Source organism: Ranitomeya variabilis, chromosome 1, assembly GCF_051348905.1.
Source record: "Ranitomeya variabilis isolate aRanVar5 chromosome 1, aRanVar5.hap1, whole genome shotgun sequence".
NCBI classification, from domain to species: Eukaryota; Metazoa; Chordata; class Amphibia; order Anura; family Dendrobatidae; genus Ranitomeya; species Ranitomeya variabilis.
The window spans coordinates 42118400-42136110 of NC_135232.1; the positions used below are offsets into that span (position 1 = coordinate 42118400).

Sequence of the window (17711 nt, forward strand, 5' to 3'; positions counted from 1 at the left end):
CATCTGAGCATGTGCAGTAGAAAACTCTCAGAAACAATGTGGACAACACTCAGCAGTTTCTTCTTACACCAGCACCAATGAAAACTACAGTATTAGATCGGATACAGGGTGGACAGCAGTGTGATCAGCCTCTTCTTAGCTCAGCACCCCTGATATCTACAGTATTAGATCGGATACAGGGTGGACAGCAGTGTGAGCAGCCTCTTCTCACCCCAGCACCCCTGATATCTACAGTATTAAATCAGATAGACAGGGTGGACAGCAGTGTGATCAGCCTCTTCTTAGCTCAGCACCCGATATCTCCAGTATTAGATCGGATACAGGGTGGACAGCAGTGTGAGCAGCCTCTTCTTAGCTCAGCACCCCTGACATCTACAGTATTAGATCAGATACAGGGTGGACAGCAGTGTGAGCAGCCTCTTCTTACCTCAGCACCCCTGATATCTACAGTATTAGATCGGATACAGGGTGGACAGCAGTGTGAGCAGCCGCCTCTTAGCTCAGCACCCCTGATATCTACAGTATTAGATCGGATACAGGGTGGACAGCAGTGTGAGCAGCCTCTTCTTAGCTCAGCACCCCTGACATCTACAGTATTAGATCAGATACAGGGTGGACAGCAGTGTGAGCAGCCTCTTCTTACCTCAGCACCCCTGATATCTACAGTATTAGATCAGATACAGGGTGGACAGCAGTGTGAGCAGCCTCTTCTTACCTCAGCACCCCTGGTATCTACAGTATTAGATCAGATACAGGGTGGACAGCAGTGTAAGCAGCCTCTTCTTAGCTCAGCACCCCTGATATCTACAGTATTAGATCGGATACAGGGTGGACAGCAGTGTGAGCAGCCGCCTCTTAGGTCAGCACCCCTGATATCTACAGTATTAGATCGGATACAGAGTGGACAGCAGTGTGATCAGCCTCTTCTTAGCTCAGCACCCCTGATATCTACAGTATTAGATCAGATACAGGGTGGACAGCAGTGTGAGTAGCCTCTTCTCACCCCAGCACCCCTGGTATCTACAGTATTAGATCGGATACAGAGTGGACAGCAGTGTGATCAGCCTCTTCTTAGCTCAGCACCCCTGACATCTACAGTATTAGATCGGATACAGGGTAGACAGCAGTGTGAGCAGCCTCTTCTTACCTCAGCACCCCTGGTATCTACAGTATTAGATCAGATACAGGGTGGACAGCAGTGTGAGCAGCCTCTTCTTAGCTCAGCACCTCTGATATCTACAGTATTAGATCGGATACAGGGTGGACAGCAGTGTGAGCAGCCGCCTCAGCTCAGCACCCCTGATATCTACAGTATTAGATCGGATACAGAGTGGACAGCAGTATGATCAGCCTCTTCTTAGCTCAGCACCCCTGATATCTACAGTATTAGATCGGATACAGGGTGGACAGCAGTGTGAGCAGCCTCTTCTTACCTCAGTACCCCTGATATCTACAGTATTAGATCGGATACAGGGTGGACAGCAGTGTGAGCAGCCTCTTCTTAGCTCAGCACCCCTGATATCTACAGTATTAGATCGGATACAGGGTGGACAGCAGTGTGAGCAGCCGCCTCTTAGCTCAGCACCCCTGATATCTACAGTATTAGATCGGATACAGGGTGGACAGCAGTGTGAGCAGCCTGTTCTTAGCTCAGCACCCCTGATATCTACAGTATTAGATCGGATACAGGGTGGACAGCATTGTGAGGAGCCTCTTCTTAGCTCAGCACCCCTGATATCTACAGTATTAGATCGGATACAGGGTGGACAGCAGTGTGAGCAGCCTCTTCTTAGCTCAGCACCCCTGATATCTACAGTAATAAATCGGATACAGGGTGGACAGCAGTGTGATCAGCCTCTTCTTAGCTCAGCACCCCTGATATCTACAGTATTAGATCGGATACAGGGTGGACAGCAGTGTGTGCAGCCTCTTCTTAGCTCAGCACCCCTAATATCTACAGTATTAGATCGGATAAAGGGTGGACAGCAGTGTGAGCAGCCGCTTCTTAGCTCAGCACCCCTGATATCTACAGTAATAGATCGGATACAGGGTGGACTGCAGTGTGATCAGCCTCTTCTTAGCGCAGCACCCCTGATATCTACAGTAATAGATCGGATACAGGGTGGATAGCAGTGTGAGCAGCCTCTTCTTAGCTCAGCACCCTGATATCTACAGTATTAGATCGGATACAGTGTGGACAGCAGTGTGAGCAGCCTCTTCTTAGCTCAGCACCCCTGATACCTACAGTATTAGATCAGACAGACAGGGTGGACAGCAGTGTGAGCAGCCTCTTCTTAGCTTAGCACCCCTGGTATTTCCAGTATTAAACCAGACAGGGTGGACAGCAGTGTGAGCAGCCTTTTCTTAGCTCAGCATCCCTGGTATCTCCAGTACTAGATCAGACAGACAGCGTGGACAGCAGTGTGAGCAGCCTCTTCTTAGTTTAGCACCCCTGGTATTTCCAGTATTAAACCAGACAGGGCGGTCAGAAGTGAGCAGCCTCTTCTTAGCTCAGCACCCCTGGTATCTCTAGTACTAGATCAGACACATAGGGTGGACAGCAGTGTGAGCAGCCTCTTCTCACTCCAGCACCCCTGGTATCTCCAGTACCACATCAGACACACATGGTGGACAGCAGTATGAGCAGTCTCTTCTTAGCACAGCACCCCTGGTATCTCTAGTATTAGATCAGCTAGACAGGGGGAAAGCAGTTTGAACAGGCTCTTCTTAGTTCAGCACTCCTGAAACCTCCAGTATTAGATCACATAAGGTGGACAGCAGTGTGAGCAGCCTCTTCGTATCTTAACACCCCTGGTTTCTTCAGTATTAAAATCAGACAGACAGGATGATGCTGATATTAAAGGGAATCTGTCACCCCCTCAGGCGTTTGTAACTAAAAGAGCCACCTTGTGCAGCACAAATGCTGCATTCTGACAAGCTGGCTCTTTTAGTTACGATGCCTGCACAAGCTGAAATAAACGTTTATAAAATGTGCCCCCTCATACCGTGAAACCGTCCGGGAGGCGGGACTTTCCTTCCTAATCAGACGCAGCACAGCCGTCACTCCGGGCCTGTGCGCGCCAGGCGCCGCCTCCTCTTGCAGCATTATCGTCCCCAGAGCCTTCGCATTAAGTTTTTTTCGGGCATGCGCAGTTGCGCTGCCCTTCGTACTTACAGCGCTGGCGCCGGGGACGATAATGCAGCAAGAGGAGACGGCGCGCACAGGCCCGGATTGACGGCTGTGCTGCGTCTGATTAGGAAGGAAAGTCCCGCCTCCCGGACGGTTTCATGGTATGAGGGGGCACATTTTATAAGCGTTTATTTCAGCGTGTGCAGGGAGCATAACTAAAAGAGCCACCTTGTCAGAATGCAGCATTAGTGCTGCACAAGGTGGCTCTTTTAGTTACAAACGCATGAGGGGGTGACAGGTTCCCTTTAAACATCCTCAAAGGCTCATGTCCTATTCACTCAGGATGGGTTTCTGTCAGTGTGACAAGACTGCGGCTATTTTAATGAACTAGAGTGATGATCTCGGATTTGCTCGTTAAAGGTATTTAAGAATTTTCTTATGAGGGGTTTTGTTTTTGAATACATGGAGAAAAATTAAAGAAAATAGTGAGCAACTGAGAAAACATGAAATTCCTGGAACCTGCAGTAAAAATTGTCCTCAGGATGGGTGCTCCACACCAACATGTCAATTAATTAAGAAAATGGAACAAAAGTGATCAAATTTCCTGCAGCTCCACCACAGGAAAACTAAAGTACTACATGGTGCCCAGTGCTTTATATGTAAGACTCGGATGTGCTGTGTCCTCCAGAGTAACAGAGACACCCTTTCATTGATTATGATGTCCTAATTATGATGATGTGATATAAATCTATAATATAATGCATTAGATTCTTTGCCAAAAATGCATGTAAACTTACGTGACATGATGGTGTCGACATACTGAGGCAAATATGGTGCCCAAGAATCGATGGTCTCCTTACGTCCCGACTGCCCGACCCGTCGTAATTCTGCCAGTAACAAGGCTTGGGCGGCTTCCCGGACCTGCAACCAAGGCATGGAGAATCAACCCTCAGTGTACGTTCTGCATTGCGATAGGATTTCCTTCTATGTATACATGTTGATTGAGAGCACCACGTCACACTCCTTGCCCCCATCCACCAAGGATATAGGTGGAGCTTTAATACAAAGGTGGACACACACCTGTCCAGCAGTCTCTATTCCAGTGTAACTGAAGTTACCGAAACTTCAGGAGCTTGGATTATTATTCTGGAACCAAGAACGTAACCGGGAATCACATAATAACAGAGTTTAGCTCACAGAGCACTGCCATGCACTGTGGCATGTCCAACATCCTCCGTTGGGTGAATATAATGGCTGTATAGGTGGATAGTTTTTTAGGAGCATATCCCTAGGTGTATATAGTACCTAGAGGTCCTCTCGGACTCAAGTCTGGAGTAATCTATGTGACTTCAGCCTTGAGAATCATCACAATCTGTGCACTGTATGCTGTGACTATTCTCCAGTGTAGGCGCTCGGAGTGGGTGGGCGCGTGACCGCAAATATGTGATCTGCATATATTCGGTCACATGCAGACTAGACATTCTCGCCCTCACTCAATATAAGTGAATTGAGAGAGACCGGATACATCTAGTCGGAATGTGGCCGGAAGTGTGAAAATCGCTTACTTACAGTCACGTAACCGCTCGCTCCAGTCACCGGATAATCCTAACAGTGTGCACTTGAGCCGCAAACCTGGACAACCCCCTTTAAGTAATGTCAATCAACTGGGTTATCAGCGCTCGGCACTTATTATGTATAAAGGCCCTTTTATACAGGTAGAACGTTCCCTTACTACGCATCAAAAAGTGTTATCGACAGCAATAATTATTTAGGTTGCAAAAAAGATGCGATTAGATGACAAATTTGATTGCACGCTGATGGTGTTAGGGCTGGCGGAACGCATCGAGTATATTTAAGTATTATTATTGGTGCGTTCGCAGCCCGGGGTCCACCGTGTAGGAGACCAACCTGCTGCTAGCAAATGGTGGCACAATATGGCTGTAGAAGCGAACTCTGTTACTTCACAGAGTCGAACAGAAGGGAAAACGCTGTGCAAAGTTAGCGTCACAGGGGAACACAGCTGCCTAACAGAGCAAAAGCAATCAGTGGTCAGGGAGTAGCAAGCACACAAACACCTCCTCTCCGGTGGAGCCGGAATTCTAATGGCTTTACGCCAGCCCTGAATTCACCATGTCAAGGTGAAAATATATTTCCTTATATACTTTTTGTACTTTCATATCTTATATACTGTGAAACAATAAGTTTTCCCCTGCTAAAGCAAATGTAATTGTATTTAAAGATGGCCGCCAGTGTTCAGTTTCGTTTAGGTTAGTGTCTGGAGGGATGAAGATTCATTTCCTTAGAAACGAAACTTAAGGAATGTGAAGAAAAGGAGGATCCACCAGAAGGTGTCAGAACAAATCAGAAAGACTGAATGCTAGCTTAAACCCCGCCTAATGCACGCCTTCCCCTAACACTCAATATAGTATTGTGTATTTTAGAATAAAGTCAGTTGTTGTGACCGTTGCAGACATGAGTAGATGCACGGGCATTCAATTGAGATTGAATCAGCACCTTGTCTGAGTCATTCTTACCCGGTACCAAATGCTCGGCTCATACTTTAATTTGGAATGACTGGTGAAGGAAGGGTAATTGTCGTTTACGACCCCGACAATTTTGGCGCCCAACGTGGGGCGTGGCCAGCGATCCGAGGCTCTCTGGACCCATGCCTGGATGTCTGTGGATGATACCCGTAGTGGCTGACCTCGAGGACTGATCACCCTCCGCACACGGTAAGTGGCGATCATATACACTGTATGTGTCACACTTGCTAGTGTCTCAGCCGTTATTGGTTTGTCTGTGGTCTCCTTGGGTCCGGGAGGTGAACGGTCGAGTGGTGAGATCGAATGCGATCCTGTGCCACGCTCTGAACCAGCAACTGAGAGACGTCGCATCCTGTGCGACCTCTGTACACCACACCTCCTCCACCGGTCATTGTACTCCGTTCAACCACCCTACCCGTGACTATTGTCCAGTAGTGAAGTGGAGTGAAAGACTGAGCTAGTTGTAGATTGTGGGGCGGCTTAGAGAAAGGGATAGGAGACGCAGCCTCTGATATTGTGCCGACAGGTAAATAAGACGTTCCGAGAGGGGACCACCTGTCCAGACAGGTAACTAAGGCGTTCCGTGAGGGGACCACCTGTGCTGATAGGTAACTTAAGACGTTCCGTGAGGGGACCACCTATATTTTTGTGGAGGGGTCTCACTAGGAGGCTGCCTCCCAACGGTTTGGAATATCGTGGCAGGATAGTCTGTAATCACTGTTGTTCAGGTTAGGGACAGGAAATATTGAGCGCGAGGCTCTTTTCCTAGTACGTCGAACGTGAGGCTCCGTACTGTGGAACACAGTGTTGAATATCGCTGCCAGTGGTTTTACTGCAGAAAATCATAGTATTCTGTGAGCCAAGCTGCGTATCTTACAGCAAAAGAAGTCTGTGCCCCACAAGTTAGATGAGGATGTCGTGGAAGTCAAGACAATGGTCACGGGAGGGCAAGAGACAGTCAAGAAGCTTATCTGCGAGTTGCGTGAGGCTTAAAGAACAAAGGATGAAAATAGGTTGATGGAGAGGAAGGATCAGATAATGTAGAGCCCGTGTTTGGTTATAAAATGCCTGTGAACTGTGATCTTACAGATTGTAAAATGGCCGCCGTGCCACTGATGATGAAAATGTAGTCCCAGCCACCGCCCTGTAATGGCGGCGGGACGAGCTCTCCAGAAGTGTAGGTGTGTCCTGTTTGTGTTGTGCAGAATCCAACCTGGGTGGAAACCTGCCGTGTGTGTGTACGGACCGTCCTTGGGGCTCCGCCCAGACCACGGAGGATTATAGGAAAGTTTTGTAGAAATTAAGTCTAAGAACTGCTGTGATTCTGTTTCTGTGTTTGTCTCTAAAATATCCGATGGGCGGGGGGGAGTTATACAGCTGCGTTAGGGCTTTCTTCTGTGCTGAGGAATGTTGTGATCTTTCCTATCTCTGTGTTCTAGTAAGGAGGGGCAGCAGCATGTGGCTGCGCTCTTGAGTCTCTATTTTCTCAGTGTAGTACACGCTGATAGATTTGTGTTTTGTTTAAGGCGACAATATTGTTTGAAGTACAAAGAAATATAATCTGGAAAATTGAAAGTGAAATCTAGTGTCTAGTTTTAGAAGGAAACTTGTAAGTAATTGAAAGATTGGTAAAAGATTTACCTGCTTATATATAGCAAATTGAAGATTAACAGGGGGTCTCCCTGCTTGATGATAAGGTCCCTCCCCAGGAAATCAAGCCTCTTCTCCCGACCGTAAGCTCTGTGTCCCTCAATCCCAAAGCACCAATATATATATATATATATACTGGGTTGCCAAAACTTAGTGCGCCTCCACCCTATGATCCGGCTGCGTGGATCTGTGATGTATGCGGAGTTACTAATTCTCAGTGTAGAGAGGTCCGTTACAATTGTGAAGCAAGAAGACCCGGAGTTGTAGCCCCCACCTTTCCCTTGCTAAACGCTGACAGCAATTCCCCGCTCCAAATACAGCCCCCCTTTCACAGCTGCAAGGACAGCAGCGTTCCTTATCAGCTCCGGCCCTCCCCACCTTACACAAATCCAGTCTCATACTAAAATATCCCTTTTAACCCTGTCTGGGAATCTCTCTCCCCAGCCCCGCCATGCAAATTCTCAGATCAAGAGCTTGTTTTAATTAGAGTAGATGACAGACCCAATGAATATACTCTTATAAAACCTATCCCTGTGGGACCTTTCCATGAAGTTACTGCTCAGTTCGTAATCTCTCTCTCATGTCCGGTAAATTTTCTGGGGGCAGATTTATTATTACAGTTCTGCTCCAGGATATAATTCCAAGATGATGGTCAGATGGTCCTTGCGTTATATAACTCCTATGCAGATAAATATAAAGAGATGTGTATCCTACTTGCCCATCCTACGGTTATGATGGTCCTGATAGACCCAGATTCTCCCCCAATAATGCCTGTAGAACCAGTAAAAGTGTTTCTCAAACCTGGTGCCCCTTTTTCTAAAGCCCATCAATACCCTTTGAAATATGATCAGGAGCAGTGTCTCAAAGGGCAAATACAAATGTTATTCGATAATGGTGCCCTGATACCCTGTGTTTCCCCATGTAACACACCCTTGTTTCCCGTTAAGAAAAAGACCCCACCCGGCCAACCCCCTGTGTACCGGCTGGTACAAGATCTACAGGCATTTAATGCAGTTACTGTTCCAGAAACTCCGGTGGTGCCTAAGCCACATACTCTTTTGTCCCAGATAGCTCAGGATGCTGCTTGGTTCATAGTTATCGATCTTGCCAATGTCTTCTTCAGCATTCCATTACACCCAGATTGCCAGTTTCTGTTTGCATTCATTTATCAGGGATGACAATTGACGTGGACAGTTATGCCAAAGGGAAGCCCAGTCATAGCCCAAGAGTGTCAGGCCTACCTTGCCACTTATGGCCCCTTGCAACCAGGAGAGGCTATGGCCACCCCACACGATGTACATAGTATTCTTAATCAGGTACAACCTGGCCACATGTCCATGGCTGGACAGCTGCGACTTCGGTGTGCTATTCTCATGCCTACTAATGTGACTTTGAAAAGGTGCACTGTCCTAAACCCCGCTACTCTTCTCCTAGTTCCCCTGTATCCAAAAGGGGGAGGAGTAGGTGACATGAAGGTGACATGAAAAAGGACACTCTTTTTCTTTCTAGAATGGATCCAGAGGAACAAGATTAGGTTTCCAAACCCCATGATTGTCTGGAATTAATGTCTTGGGAAACGGCTGGTCTCTAGTGTGCCTATTCTAATGCTGATTTTCAGCTTTTTGTAGATGGATCCCGTCACCAAGATGACCAAGGACGCTTCTGTACCAGATATGCTGTGGTCTCAGAACATGAGGTAATCAAGGCAGAGTCAATGCCAGCTCATATGTCTGCACAAGAAGCAGAGCTCATAAAAACGTGCAAACTAGCAGAAGGTAAGACTGTAAATATCTACACTGATTCCAGGTATGCTTTTGGCATTGCACACGGTTGTGGGCCTATCTGGAGAGCCAGGGCCTTCCTGACAGCAAATGGTCACCCCTTTAAACGTGCTGAGGCAGTCCAGCAACTTATGAATGCACTACAGCTTCCCACCCAAGCAGGCATCATAAAGGTAAAGGCACATAGCAAAGGCACTGATGGACGGACAAAAGGGTAACGCACTGGTAGACCAGGCTGCCAAGAAAGCAGCAAGCACTCCTGTAGCCTCTCAGGTACATCACCTAGACACCCCACCATCTCCACTTGTGTTGAAAGACATCTTAGCCCGGTTACAAGAACAGGCAAGTAAGGAGGAGAAAAATAGGTGGCAAAAGATAGGGGCTTGCTCTGATACCGTCACTGGACTATGGGGGAGGGGTGAAAAGGTCTGCCTACCACAGGTAACTGTACCCAATGATGGCACAGGTTCTGCACGGGAATGTGCTCCACTCGAAGACGGCCATGTGTGACACCCTACAGAAACAATGGATTGCCCTCCGGGTTTTCCACCTGCGCAGAAAGGCAGGTACAGAGCTGCATGATATGTGCCACACATAATCAGGGCAGGACAGTGAAAACCCCATCCAAACACGCTCCCCGGCCCTTTAACCAATTTCAGAGACTGCAGATTGATTATATTCAGTTACCCAGGGTAGGGACGTATGAGTATGTGTTGGTCTGCATTGATTTATTTTCAGGTTGGCCAGAAGCCTACCCAGTTGCCAAAGCTACGGCTAAGACAACGGTGAAGAAACTGATGGCTGAGATCATATGCAGGTATGGAGTTCCTGAAGTCATTAAAAGCGATCAGGGTTCCCATTTTACTGGAGAGATCATGTCAGAGGTAATGGCAGCACTGGGGGTAGGTCAAGCATTGCATACTTCATACCATCCGCAGAGTAGTGGAAAAGTGGAGAGACTAAATGGAACTCTTAAGCTTAAAATCCAGAAGGCAATGACAGAGACTGGTAAACCATGGACAGAATGCCTTCCTCTAGCTTTGTTTTCAGTAAGATATACCCCAAACAGGAAGACAGGACTGTCACCGTATGAGATTCTGTTTGGCAGGAGCCCCAATCTTGAATGTTTCTTTCCACAACAGTTGCAGCTCAAGTACCAGGACTTGACTAGCTATGTGCAGGCCTTACATGGACACTTTGCCAAAGTGCATTTAACTGTCTTCAGTTCTCTTCCAGACCCAGACAAGGTTCCTGGACACCATCCCTTTGTGCCAGGAGACCTGGTGTATGTGAAAAAGTTTGTGCGTAGAGATTGTCTCCAGCCGAGATTTGAAGGACCCCACACAGTGATCCTGGTCACCCCCCACTGCAGTAAAACTTGAAGGAAAGAGCACCTGGATCCACGCCTCACACTGTAAAAGAGACCGAACCAGTGTTTAGTCACAGTAGTGACTGAAGGGAAATGTTGCTGTTGTTTTTGATCCTGGAACTGAGGGCCATCCTCGCCCCTACCTCTTCGGCCCCTATTGTAAATAAGAATCCTGGTCCCACTATTTTCTGGGTAAACCTGACAGCCCCGGTGAATATCTGACGATTTGATTTCTGTGATGTAGTCAAGTGCCTCGAGACTGAACGAGTGGTAGAGGGAACTATCCAGTTTTTTATATGTGTTACCAGACAATACAACAATAATTGTCATTATTGGACCGATGCTGCCTGGAGTACGGGGAATGATTGGGGATATAAACCTAGTGAAGCCATGTTCCCAAGGATGGGACGGGTAGGAGTCTTCGTGAAAGAATGCATCTAACAGCCCTCCTGCAACCAGTTAGGGGCTGTAAATGGGGTAGAAGCTGTCACCCCCTCCTCCTGAATCTTGAAAGCCCCCAATCTGCTGACCTGCAGACATCTGTACTGGGAAGGCATTATAATTATGTATTTAATAGTGGATACCATGGGAATTTAGGCCATATACAGCTCCAGGATATTAGCTTCAGACCAACCAAAGCCCCTGTTACCAGTACACCTAAAACAAGCCCAGGTGAGCGTTTGCAAAATGTAGTCAATGAAGTGATCCCCATTCCAGCTCTCAGTTGGTAAGAGGTTTCCTCCATAGAAACACAAACAGCCCCAAGGAAAAACCTATGGTTAGAATGGGTGAGATACAATGTAAGAGTCCAGAATATCTCTGTAGGATGTATTGCTTGTGCTGCTGCGAATACATATCTATACACACATGTGTTGCTTTTCCCTGATGACGACACCACTGCCTGTGTTATGAATCTGCTGAAAAGGTTTGAAGTCCACTGATTGCCCAGATTATGTCCCACTATTTCATAAGGAACCTAAACTAAAGGTCCCAGGAGAAGTAACCGTATTAGCTGACAATTACACCTGCTATAATTCCCACGACACCACAGGTACACTAGTAGGGATTTTTGAGACAGGTTTCTGCAAAGAGAACAGTTCTCTAGATACTGATTTGCTAATTAAACATACACAATATATGTACACCAAAGATACCTGATGAACCTACCAGAAAGAGGAGAAGTTTTGATCAGCTCCACATGAGTTATGAAGAAGATCCACAGGTATATATTGATGCCATTGGAGTGCCAAGGGGGGGTGCCTGACCAGTTTAAAGCCCAGAACCAGATCTATGCTGGCTTTGCTTCTATAATCCCACAAGTGCAGATAAATAAAAATGTTGAATGGATCAAATATATATATATATATATATTACAGTGAACAAAGATTTGTCAATTATAGCTGTGATGCCTTTTAGGGTATAGTTGAGGATTTGGGCCCTAACACTTGTATGACCCGTGCTGCAACCCGACCTAAGAGAATTACACTGAATCCTGTCCAGACAAGATCACATGCAGTGATATAAGAAGCTGACACAGGATTGTGGTTGGTGGATACTGGGGACATTAACTTTTGGGAGTAGGCTGACAGTAATCGTTTTGGGAAGGAGCTGTAGACCAGCATGTCATGTCGCCCCCACCACCAGAGAACCAACCACATCAGGTAGGGTAAGACAGATACAGGAGTATTATCCCTGGAGGCCCTCTGACTAGCTAGCTACGCAAAAGCAATTGGCTGACCCTGAGAACCAACCTTTCTCATTTTACAAACAAATAATGACAATATGATAGATGTATAAGTGCACCTGGGCAGGCCTAGGTAGTTAGTGAGCACAAAAACAGGTGACGTGCTAGGACGCAAATTTAGACTTTTTACAGATGTGACAAAGGAGAGAGTGTAGAGCTATACTTTGGACGGCTACAGCTGAAATGGGAAGACATGAAGTACAGTCCCATAAACCCACTTGATGTTAGAGTATTGGTAAATACATTCATTAACGGTATGACCAAAGACTTACGAGACGAAATATAGACAGCCAGACCTGAATGGCGAAATGTAGATCCAAAAGACCTGAAGGTTGCTAAAAGAAGTTGAACAAATTAGGATAATAAGACGATGTGTCATGTATGCTGGAGTAGACACATCTTTCTTCTCCAGTTGGTTAGGTGAGATCAAGGGATTCCTTCAATGAGTTTGTTTGGTACTAATTGCCCTCCTTGTAATTGGATCGATAATTCTCTGTTGTGTTATTCCCTTGTACAAAAAAGGTTATTGCCAAAGCAACTCCGACTGGCACCTTCCTCAATCAAGAAGTAGACCCACCAGAGTACGATGGTACTGATCCAGGGGAGATCCCGAAGTATATTCCTCTCAAGAGAGTAGACAGAACCCCCCATTCTCAGATGATGCTAAGAGATTTAGTTTAGGGACAGTGGGAGAACTCCATGTGAGGTTAGTGAAGGGTTCACCTGCCTGGAGGCCTCTCGCTAGGGGAGAGTTTCTGAGGTGTCTGGATGAAGAAATCCACCTCCCCTTTTCCCATCACATGGACAGTCTCGAAGGATCTTTCTTTAAGGGAAAAACTTAGTGTTTAGGGGGGATTGCCAAGGTGAAAATATATTTCCTTATATACTTTTTGTACTTTCATATCTTATATACTGTGAAACAATAAGTTTTCCCCTGCTAAAGCAAATGTAATTGTATTTAAAGATGGCCGCCAGTGTTCAGTTTCGTTTAGGTTAGTGTCTGGAGGGATGAAGATTCATTTCCTTAGAAACGAAACTTAAGGAATGTGAAGAAAAGGAGGATCCACCAGAAGGTGTCAGAACAAATCAGAAAGACTGAATGCTAGCTTAAACCCCGCCTAATGCACGCCTTCCCCTAACACTCAATATAGTATTGTGTATTTTAGAATAAAGTCAGTTGTTGTGACCGTTGCAGACATGAGTAGATGCACGGGCATTCAATTGAGATTGAATCAGCACCTTGTCTGAGTCATTCTTACCCGGTACCAAATGCTCGGCTCATACTTTAATTTGGAATGACTGGTGAAGGAAGGGTAATTGTCGTTTACGACCCCGACAACCATACAAACTCCTCACCGGAGGTGCCGGTATTCTAGTGGCTTATTTCAGCCGGACCCGGACCACAAGCAGACAAGACCACTGAGTAGCTAAAGCTCATAACATAAGCTGATACTAGCGCATGGCCGTGCGGCCATGCGAACCTTTTACAGCTGCAGCAACTTCAGGAACGTCCTAGAGAACCAATGGGAGCTGCTACAGTACCTGAGCAACTTCAGGACCTTCCTAGAGGACCAATGGGAGCTGCCACAGTACCTGAGCATGTGACCGCCGACCTCCTATGAAAGGTCTTACCTCGGGCATGGTCAGAAGGGGAAAAGCAGGACTTAGTCCCAGAGACGTCTGCTCGCCGCTGACCAGTACTGGCTACAATGGCTGAGCCGGGAAAGGCAGCAGTAACCATCCACACAGTATCAGGCTGAGCCAGACGCTGGGACCGACGTCTCCGCTGAGCAGGCTCCACTGCGCCTGGAGAAGATTGGGAGACCGCAGCGGAGGTGGCTCGAGACTCCCCCTGTGCAGAGGTGGGAACTCGATCCCTAACAGATGGTTACACAAACCCAATGATTGTGAAAGTACCTGGAATAAAAGAGGCAAAGGACGGTCACCAAATATTGATGTCACTTGGTTCATTCTCTTTGCAATTTATAAAAATAAATCACTAAAGCTGCTTTCACACATCAGTTTTTTGCCGTCAGGCACAATCCGGCAAATTTTGAGAGGGAGGGAGAAAGGGAGAGGGAGAGAGAAAGGGAGAGGGGGAGAGAGAGAGAGAGAGAGAGAGAGAGAGAAAGAGAGAGAGAGAGAGGGAGAGAGAGAGAGGGAGGGACAGAGAGGGAGAGAGAGAGAGAGAGGGAGGGAGGGCGAGAGAAACCAGAATGGAAAATTCATGATTTGAATGGAAAGTGCATGATTTGTGTAAAAAAAACGGATTCGGTCGCCGGATTCCATCATTTCGCCTCACGTTTTATATGTTTTTCGCTGGATCCATCGCTGGCCGTTTTTTCGCCATAAAGAAAAAACATTCCTGTCTGTTTTCTCTGGACGCTGGAAAACTAATTTTCGACGGATCCGGCAAAAAACGGATGAAATGTGAGGCCATCCATTGCAATCCGGCACTAATACAAGTCTATGAGAAATAAACGGATCCAGCGGCAACGCCGGATTGTGCCTGACGGCAAAAAAACTGATGTGTGAAAGTAGCCCAACACTTCTACTTTTGGCAGCATTCTTATGTTGCAGCGATTTTTCTACACCGGGCTAAAACTTTTGCCCATTACTGTACATACACGTAGGCGCTGCTCGTGGTTCGCCGTGACTCGGAACTGCTGCCTTTCATCAAATGTAAGCAGGATACACATCCCCGTATCCAGGGACAAGACGAGGTTTAACAATCTGCTTCATTGAAAGCAAAAGTAAAAGACAAACCGAGGCTGCGGATGACCAATTATATATGATCTGTCTGTGTGGGAGAAGATCAGCACTTGGCTTTGGCACATGGAGACATTCCCGTAAGAGAGCGAGAAGCAGATATCCAATTAGGACACTGCTATGGGTGTGATGTGGAGGGCACCGAGTCATTCATCAGGTGGAGGGGTTACAATATATTATATTGGGCCTGTGTCTCACCACAGGAAGTGAGGGCGGGCCTGTGTCTCACCACAGGAAGTGAGGGCGGGCCTGTCTCACCACAGGAAGTGAGGGCGGGCCTGTGTCTCACCACAGGAAGTGGGGTGCGGGCCTGTGTCTCACGACAGGAAGTGGGGGCGGGTCTGTGTCTCGCCACAGGAAGTGGGGGGCGGGTCTGTGTCTCGCCACAGGAAGTGGGGGGCGGGTCTGTGTCTCGCCACAGGAAGTGGGGGGCGGGCCTGTGTCTCACCAAAGAAAGTGAGGGCGGGCCTGTGTCTCACCACAGGAAGTGGGGGCGGGCCTGTCTCACCACAGGAAGTGGGGGCGGGCCTGTGTCTCACCACAGGAAGTGGGGGGCGGGCCTGTGTCTCGCCACAGGAAGTGGGGGCGGGCCTTGTCTCGCCACAGGAAGTGGGGGGCGGGCCTGTGTCTCGCCACAGGAAGTGGGGGGTGGGCCTGTGTCTCACCACAGGAAGTGAGGGCGGGCCTGTGTCTCACCACAGGAAGTGAGGGCGGGCCTGTGTCTCACCACAGGAAGTGAGGGCGGGCCTGTGTCTCACCACAGGAAGTGAGGGCGGGCCTGTGTCTCACCACAGGAAGTGGGGGGCGGGCCTGTGTCTCACCACAGTTAGTGGGGGGTGGGCCTGTGTCTCACCAAAGGAAGTGGGGGCGGGCCTGTGTCTCACCAAAGTGTGAGGGGCGGGCCTGTGTCTCACCACAGGAAGTGGGGGGCAGGCGTGTGTCTCGCTACAGGAAGTGGTGGAGCAGGCCTGTGTCTCGGTACAGGAAGTGGGGGTGGGCCTGTGTCTCGCTACAGGAAGTGGGGGCGGGCCTGTGTCTTGCCACAGAAATTGGGGGCATGTCAGTGTCATACTACAGGAAGTGGGGACAGTCCTCAGTTTCGCTACAGGAAGCAGGGATGGGTCTCTGTCTTACTATAGGAAAATGGGGGCAGGTCTCTGCCTCACTGCAGGTAGTGGGGGTGGGCCGGTGTCTCACCACAGGAAGTGGGGGGCAGGCCAGTGTCTCGCTACAGGAAGTGGGGGGCGGGTCTGTATCTCACCACAGGAAGTGGGGGGCAGGCCAGTGTCTCGCTACAGGAAGTGGGGGGCAGGCCTGTGTCTCGCTACAGGAAGTGAGGGCGGGCCTGTGTCTCGCTACAGGAAGTGGGGGCCAGGCCTGTGTCTCACCACAGGAAGTGGGTTGCAGGCCTGTGTCTCACCACAGGAAGTGGGGGGCGGGCCTGTGTCTCACCACAGAATTTGGGGGCATGTCACAGTCATACTACAGGAAGTGGGGACAGTCCTCAGTTTCGCTACAGGAAGCAGGGATGGGTCTCTGTCTTACTTTAGGAAAATGGGGGCAGGTCTCTGCCTCACTGCAGGAAGTGGGGGTGGGAATATTGGTCACACTGTATACAGGTTTATCAGGGAGGCAGGGTTTCCGTTTTAAACCATTGGCAGACACACAACATGCTGGGAAGGCAAATGAATGTCTAGCACCTATAGTGCCTGCAGAACAGCAATAAAGAGGAACCACCACTAGAAAAGAAGTGAAAACTTACTGATTATAAAAACCAGGACAGTTGCTGGACATATTAGACAGGCATGCGTGCCAAAAGCAACTTTCATTTGTTGTTTGGGTCAGAGACAACAAGGATATGACACTACTCTTGTTTTGGCTGCAGGTTTTTGTTCCTGAATGTTGTTCATGAGATGCAAAATCACATATTAAAAAAGGTGGTCTCATCAAGAGACAACCAGTTTCAAAACGAGGCCCCAGGGGCGATCACCTGATGGCTTCATGTCCCAGTCCTGTTAACAGCCTGGCATTTACAATAGTAAAATAATGTGATTTAGGAAACATAACTGTGCTCTCACCTCCAGACACCGGTCCTGCCACCGTCTTGCCAGCATTTCTAGCAGTGGTGGTCTGAACTTTTCCAGCCCCAGCAGATCCGGCAGCATAACGCAGTGCATAGCGGCCAACTGGCTCCATCCTGCAGAAATAAAATGAGATGTGAGAATAGTAATTGTTTCATAGAAGAATGAAGAACCCTTTCCTGCACCCAGTATATCACTACTCGGGCAATGTCACCTACACATTACACAGTGCTGTGGGAAGTAAAGGAGGACACCCATGAAAGTGTCATGAGAGGCGCACTGTAACTTTCTGCCTTAAAAGTACGCTCGGTGACCCCTTGGTGTGGCCAAACATTTAAGTGCAGGTTCCCACCTACTTGTGGGAAGGTGCACTTAAATGTTTGGCCACACCAAGGGTTCACCACGTGCCTCTACCTGTTTGGAACAATTATTCTGTGCTGATAAAGCCTCTTTAAGAGCACCAAAATCATTTTAAAGCTAGATAGGACTTTGGGCGTGAACTACTCAATGGGTGGAACCTATAGTACCAGCCATTATGAAATAGCGCCACACCTTGGATATATCGGGTATTGCAACGCAGCATTACTGCTTTAAATGGGGTTCAGCAATATCATCCACTCAATGGTTACAAATGTGATAACCCA

The 17711-nt window shown here is 47.9% G+C and overlaps 1 protein-coding gene across 6 annotated transcripts in view; it reads right to left on the minus strand.

Moving 5' to 3' along the window:
• The window catches only part of WDR7 (WD repeat domain 7), a 383582-nt gene that overhangs the window by 236881 nt on the left and 128990 nt on the right, over positions 1 to 17711 (minus strand). For all 6 annotated transcript variants that reach the window (XM_077282600.1, XM_077282585.1, XM_077282579.1 and 3 more), the window contains 2 exons: positions 17065 to 17183; positions 3928 to 4051 (listed from right to left, as the gene is read on the minus strand). In XM_077282600.1, the coding sequence (XP_077138715.1) occupies positions 3928 to 4051; positions 17065 to 17183 (243 nt within the window). The remainder of the gene's footprint in view (positions 1 to 3927; positions 4052 to 17064; positions 17184 to 17711) is intronic.